The sequence below is a fragment of the Marmota marmota genome, unplaced genomic scaffold (assembly GCF_001458135.2).
Source record: "Marmota marmota marmota unplaced genomic scaffold, marMar, whole genome shotgun sequence".
In the NCBI taxonomy this organism is placed as follows: domain Eukaryota; kingdom Metazoa; phylum Chordata; class Mammalia; order Rodentia; family Sciuridae; genus Marmota; species Marmota marmota.
In genome coordinates this window covers 645719-652813 of record NW_025999968.1, presented here as the reverse complement: position 1 = coordinate 652813, position 7095 = coordinate 645719, and the positions used below count along the sequence as shown (strand labels likewise).

At 40.6% G+C, this 7095-nt stretch overlaps 1 protein-coding gene across 1 annotated transcript in view; it reads left to right on the top strand.

The window, feature by feature from the left end:
* The first annotated feature begins 3145 nt into the window (after positions 1 to 3145).
* Timmdc1 (translocase of inner mitochondrial membrane domain containing 1) overlaps positions 3146 to 7095 on the top strand; it is a 20734-nt gene continuing 16784 nt past the window's right edge. Inside the window, exons 1-2 of the mRNA XM_048803842.1 lie at positions 3146 to 3574; positions 4582 to 4751. Of these exons, the coding sequence (XP_048659799.1) occupies positions 3381 to 3574; positions 4582 to 4751 (364 nt within the window). The 5' untranslated portion in view covers positions 3146 to 3380. The remainder of the gene's footprint in view (positions 3575 to 4581; positions 4752 to 7095) is intronic.

The following is a 7095-nucleotide window of genomic DNA, read 5'->3' as shown; positions in this document are numbered from 1 at the left end:
TTGCCTCAGCATCCCAAATTCCTGGGATTACTGTGTCTGGCAAGGACTATACTCGGTGAACCTTGCTGAGAAAGGGAACATATTGACCCCTGGGAAAAAAATTCACTGAAGTTACTGAGTTCTATGAGCAGATCTCAGAAACAAGGGCTGAGAATTAGGACAGTGGTTCCAGATACACAATGGTGACTACTAAAATCCTTCCCTGATAAGTTTTTCTGCTGGCAGATATATATTCTGATGAGAGAGTTATGTGTTACAATGTGGTCCAATTAAACCCCTAACATCTATTGGCTTGGACAGAGTTGCTCTGAGACCTTTCAAAAAGATAAGCTCAGAGGAGGGAGAGTATTTCCCTAGTACTAAAAAGAAGGTAAGCCCTAAGAGCTTGGGGAAATAGGAAATGCTGGAGTGAGACAGTCTGAGAGCTAAGGTGGAACAACATCAGCGTGAGCAGTAGCCAATAGACGGGGGACTTTTGCAAGCTACTGGGTGGCAAAGAGAGACTTACAAGGGTCTCTAGTTACCCACACAAGGAAGCACCTATGGAATTGTGAAATTTGCCTGTTAATAGGACCTCATTTGTAGTTATAGGCTAGAGACCCCTGTGGATATTTGAGTTATATGTAAATGATTTCAGCATTTGCCCAACCTCCACCTTATCCCCATTCCCCATCTTCATTCCAGGATGATCCTGGGTTTATTTTAAGCATTTAGTTTTTTTTGTTTGTTTGTTTGTTTTTTACATGTAGGCAGACAGGCTGCTCAGCCATTTTCTTGGGACTTTCAGACCTCAGGACCTTATGCTGGTACCCACCTCTACCTCTACTTAACAAAGGATAAACAGCAACCTGGTGCCAGGAGTCAGGGGATCTAATTCTTCTTTCAACAAATATTTACTGAACACCTGCTTCATGTCAGATACTGGTAGGTCCTGGAGATAGAGATGAGTATCTGTGGTCTCTGAGCTCCAAAGTAGTTTACTGAGAGAGATCAGCAAATAGAAAATAATGGCATAATGGAGTAAGTGCTATGATGAGCAATGAATCTACTTTTTTTCTTAAAACACCAGAGAAATCTTCGTAACACTGTTATAGAGCTGGGGCCTTCTGGGAAACAGGCAGCACAAAGATCCCCCCTACTTCAAACCCCAGTTCTTACAATCAAGTCAGAAAGATTTCAGGGTAACAGGCATCAGTTTATTGAAGAGATAGCAAAAGGGAAAGCAGCACTCAGTCGAGAGAGAGAGTGGGTCCTCTCAGAGAGGATAAGGGACAGTGTGCCTCTTCTGCACTCCAATTTTGTTGGGGATCCCAGAGAAGTTTCCAGGCAGTCCCACCCACTTGATTTTTGACTGACAGCAAAATGACATCACTTTCAAGTCCCCACTGCCATGACAACTCTAGGTCACTTTGGCCCATGATTGATTCTAATTCGATTCTTAATTATAAATTCTTACAGATTTTATGATTAGGAGGAATTGTCCTTATCTCCCTGAATTTCAAGATCTGGTCTGTGAAAAAGCACACAAGTCTCCCCCTTCAAGTAGCTTGGGTTCCTCTCATCAACATTATTTGGGGTCTGCATTTCTCCTGCGGTTGACAGGTAGTTTGCTGAGGAATGCAACGTGCCTGGCCACTTAAGTCAGGTAAAAAGAAAGCATGGGAGGATGCGAGGGAGTCAACAGAGTGGGCCTATTTCAAAGAATTATTCCCATAATTTCATGTTCCATTTGCACTTGTCTATCCCCTAATAGCACTGTCAGTAATTCAGCTAGTCACTCTAGCCAGACACTTGTCTGGGTCTTATATATAGAATTCCAGCTAACAAATCCTAGAATTCTACTTACCATAGTCATACTAAAAAGTATAGTAATTTTATTTATTTAGCAGTATAGGACTTGAACCCAGGGGCACTTTATCATCAAGTCATATCCTCAGCCCTTTTTATTTTGATCAGTTGCCAGGCTTGCCTCACATTTGTGTCCTCCTGCCTCAGCCTCCAAGTAGCTGGGATTACAGGCACACAACAAAATGAATACATTTTAATAACAACTATACCTCAAAAGAACAAGTTCCCAGAGGCTATAGTGACAGGAAATCAGATTCTCAAAACACTTGCTAAAAGTTCCAGAAATTCTCCTGCCCTCTGAGAAACTTATGAACTAAGGGGAATGAAATCCACGTTGCGAAGAAATGCCCAAAGCTGACTCAAGAAAGAAAGAAAAAAAAAAAAGCAATCTCAAAATCTTGGACCCTGGTAGTAGTAGTACACACCCACCTGTAACTCAGGTCCTTGAGGCAGAATTGCAAGTTTGAGGCCAGCCTCAGCAATTTAGTGAGGCACTAAGCAATTTAGTGAGACCCTGTCTCAAATTTTCAAAAAAGGTTTGGGGATGTTAGTTCAGTTTACCAAACAAACAAATGTTGGACCCACCCCCCAGCTCCTGGATCCAGACTGGGTAGAAATGGATCACACTAAGTCCATGTGGCTTCTTGACTTCATGCGGGGGTGGTGTGTGTGTGTATATGACTTGTTTTTAAACAAATCTCTCCTTTCCACTTGCACTCAAAATTGCACTTGATTCTTTTACATGGAATTTTTGGCATTTTTTACTTTTTTTTTTTTAAACTGGAGATTGAACCCAGGGGTCCAAAACCACTGAGCTACATTCTTATGTTTTTTAATATCTTAGTTGTAGATGGATACAACACCTTTATTTTGTTTATATTTACTTTTACGTGGTGCTGGGGATCGAACCCGGGGCCTCACACATGCTAGCCGAGCGCTCTATCAACCCAGCCCCCTTTTATGTTTTGAGACAGGGTGTCAGTAAGCTGCTTAGGACCTCAGATGCAGAGGCTGGCCTTAAAGTTGTGTTTCCCCAGCCTTATCCTCCCGAGCCGTCGGGATTCTAGGCCTGCGACACCGTGCCGGGTCTGGCATTTAACCTACTTCAGTACGCCTTCAAATACGCAGAACCTGCCCCCAAACCCATGTAGGTGAGCCTAGGAGGCCCGGAATGAGGACGCCGCCACTGACTGCCAACTCACTTCCGGGGCGGTCCAGCACCACGGCCGCCCATCCTGCCCCGACAGGAAGTATTTCCTGCGCAGTCTCTGCAGTAGCCCCGTCTTTTGCCTCTGTCTTGACGGAGGCGGGACTTCCTGTTTCGTGTTCCCTGGAGCCTCCAAAGGAATACTGGGGTTGAGAGGGAGAATGTCTAAGTCCTATGGCAGGGGATCAAGCAGTGCATTAGTTCGGGCCTGTTACCGTAGTTCTCACTGATTCGTGCAGTTATCCACACTCTCTCCAAAGGCGCTTTCAGCCGGCCTTGGTGTTCTGAGTGCGCAAGAGTGTGTGACCGCAGGTCGAGAGAGGGCATGGAGGAGCCGCCACCGGCTCCCCCGAGCTTCTTTTGCAGGGCACGGCGTCCTTCCCCCCGAGTCTTTGCTGCCGGAGCTGTGGCTGCCGACTCGGAATCTCTGGTGGAGAATCAGAAGTTGCCTTCCTTAGTCCAAGAACCCTATTACCCGGAATCCGGTTGGGATCGCCTCCGGGAGCTGTTTGTCAGAGAGTAAAAAATGCCCAGGGTCTGTGGGGAGGGGCCACGAAAAAGTTAGCCTGGGGCCAAGAACCCAGGGGTGGTGGTTTATTTTTAAGTGAGATTAGAGGTTCTAATATTTGTGGAAGAAGGTTGTGTCCTGATTTTGCCATTTGATAGTTGATTGATAAGTTTTTAATGTTAAGGCTCACTCACTGAAAGAGCTCCTAGGGATGGATACTTAGGTACATAGGGATGTAGTCCTATTGAAATCAGTGCCCTAATTTTACAGATAAGAAAAGTTGGGCCAAGCTAGAAACCACTGACATCCATGTCTGCAGAAATCTACTCCAATATTCTTTTTTTGTATTTCATTTGATCCCAGACTTGTTGGTATTTAATGGCCAATAATGTTCCTTCACCGCCCCTCAAGTGGAGATTGAAGAGGGCCAGAGAAGGTTGTCAGTTTTTTATTTTGCCCAAGGAAAAATTAAACAGTATCAACTATTGGGTTGTTGTTTTTGTTCTGTGCTTGGAATGAGCTCAGAGCCTTATTCTTGCTAGGCAAGCATTGTAACACTGAGCTACACCAGTGTAGTGTTTAGCTATACCCTTCTGCCATTTCTCATCATAACTAGATTTTAAAATAGAAGATAACCCTTTAGATTGAATTTATTTATAATAATTCAAAACACTTAATTCATTGACTTATTAATCACTTGTGAAAAGATTACTCTATCATGAAGTAATTTACTATACTACGCTGTTATCAAGGGGTTAAATTAAAATTGAAACTTTATAATATTGCCGAGATAGTTGTAGCAAGGGAACTGACAGACTTGTGTTTAATTATTTTATTTAGGCTTCATCTTGGGGCCTTGCTGAGTTGCTGAGGCTGTCTCTCAACTTGTGATCCTCCTGCCTCAGCCCCCAGAGTTGCTGGGATTACAGGCATGCACCACAGGGCTTGGTAGCATTTTGGATAGTTCTTCATAGTGTTTTGGATAATGTCTCAACATGTTATCTTTTTGATGTTTTAGTGAACAACAGAGAATTTCAAAGGAACTTGAGAATATCTATAGGGCAGCAGCTTCAGCAGGCATCATTGGCTGGGCATATGGTGGAATACCAGCTTTTATTCATGCTAAACAACGCTACATTGAGCAGAGCCAAGCAGAAATTTATCATAACCGGTTTGATGCTGTGGTAAGTACTGGTGATTTAAATAGTATTTAGGGGCATACAAACTTAGCTATTTACACTTAGTCATTCTGTTAGGTTGTAGTTTAGGAGAGTTTTTAAAAAATTAATCTAAATAACAACAGAAGTCCTAATGCTGATGTGTAATGTGTATACATTGTTTATTAGACTTCTTCAAAATAGGCATATAGGATCACAACTATGACTGGGATTGAACTTCTCCAGCCCTTTTTATTTTTTATTTGTAGACAGGGTATTGCTTGATTGCTGAGGCTGGCGTTGGACTTGATATCCTCCTGCCTCAGCCTCCATAGTTGCTGACATAAGCATGTATCACTGTGTCCCAAGAAAAGTTTCTTTTTTTAACTTTTTATTTTGAAGTCATCAGGCTTAAGGAAAAGTTGCAAAAAATAGCACAAGATTCCCTACATACCTTTCATCCAGATTCTGTAAAATTTAATGTTTTACCATGTTTGTTTTGTCATTATCTCTGTATAATAAATACTATTTTTTTTCTGGACTGTTTGAGAGTAAGTTATAGACATGATAAATAATTTAGTGTGTATTTCCAAAAGCCAAGGCCATTTCTTATAAAACCAACTACAGTTATAATGATTAAGTTCAGGAAATTAATATTGTTGTGGTGGACCACTATTTACATAAGGTCTATTACCTTATTTACATAAGGTCCACTATTGTATATGGACCTTATGTAAATTTTGCTAGCTCTTCAGCTTATCTCATTTATTTAAAAAATAAATAAAAATTTTTATCTGATCTAGGAGCTATAGATTACATGTTAAATTTGTCTTTTATGCCACTTTTAGTCTGGAATTATTTCTCTCTCTTTGCCTTTTCTGACCTTGACAGTTTTGAAGACTGTAGACCATATATTTTGTAGAATGCCCTTCAATTTGACTCATGCTATACTTTTTTGGCAGGTTACCCTATTGATACTTATTATTAATTGATACTGTATTCTCAGCACAGTTGATCAGAAGCACATGATATCAATTTGTCCTTTTACTGGTGATTTTTACTTTAGTTACTTGGTTAAGATGATATCTGCCAAGTTTAGCCACCATAAAATTACTGTTTTTTCCTCTCTCTAATAGAAAGTATTTTATAGATACTTGTTAGACTTTTTGAGATTAGTAAATATCCAATTTTTTAAATCTAATTTTGGCATTCAATTATGATTCTTGCTTGAACTAGTTATTATTGTGGTGGTTGCCAAATGGCCATTTTCTAATCTCATCATCCTTTTGTGTGTGTGTGGTGCTGGGGGTTTGAACTCAGGATGTGAAGGGTGTATGAACCCCTAGTTGATTTTTTTTTTTTTTTTTTTTTTTTTTCCAAGGATTGAACTCAGGGGCACTTGACCAATGAACCACATCCCCAGCCCTTTTTTTGTACTTCAGGGTCTCAGTGAGTTGCTTAGCACCTCGCTCTTGCTGAGGCTGGCTTTGAACTCAAGATTCTCCTGTCTCAGCTTCCCGAACCACTGGGATTACTGGTGTGTGCCACTGGGAGTATTTTTTTGTTTTGTTTTGTTTTAATGAAGAACATGTCTAATCCTGATTTATGTCTGTCATGGTGGTTGCCAGATAGATTCGCTTTAGATACTTAGTTGATGGATTACTTGCAATTGACATTGGCAATTCTGTTTCTTTTCCATCTCCTGATAAAACAGGATGCACAAGAGACTTGTTTAAACCTTAGTACTTAGAGAATGATAATTCTAGAGATTTTTATGTTATTTCTATTATGGGACAGACCTCTCAGAAAATGTACCAAGTCTACTTTGTCCGAATTGGAGAGTCTTTATTTAGCTGGCTGGCCTGTAACTGCACCCCGCAGGACCCATAACTGTCTGTTCAAGGAACAGCATCAAGCCTGAGCATTTCAGGTTCTTTAAAGGCAAAAACTGGGCTGGGGATGTGGCTCAAGCGGTAGCGCGCTCGCCTGGAATGTGTGCGGCCCGGGTTCGATCCTCAGCACCATATACAAACAAAGATGTTGTGTCTGCCGAAAACTAAAAGATAAATAAATATTAAAAATTCTCTCTCTCTCTCCCTCTCTCTCTTAAAAAAAAATCTCTCTCTCTCTCTCTCTTAAAAAAAGAAAATGCTGCATAATGACTGTTTCTTTGAGTTTTAATTTTAGATATTCCAAACGTAAGTTTACTTAGTTGTAAGTCTAAACAGTTGTTTCCATTATATTATTGAAATGAATTCCTATTCAAAAACATGTGATTACATAGATATGTTATTTTATATGTTTTTTTAAAAAAAGCTATATTTGGAAAACTTTCTGGAAGTGGAAGAATATACTCCCTTTCAAGAATATTTAAA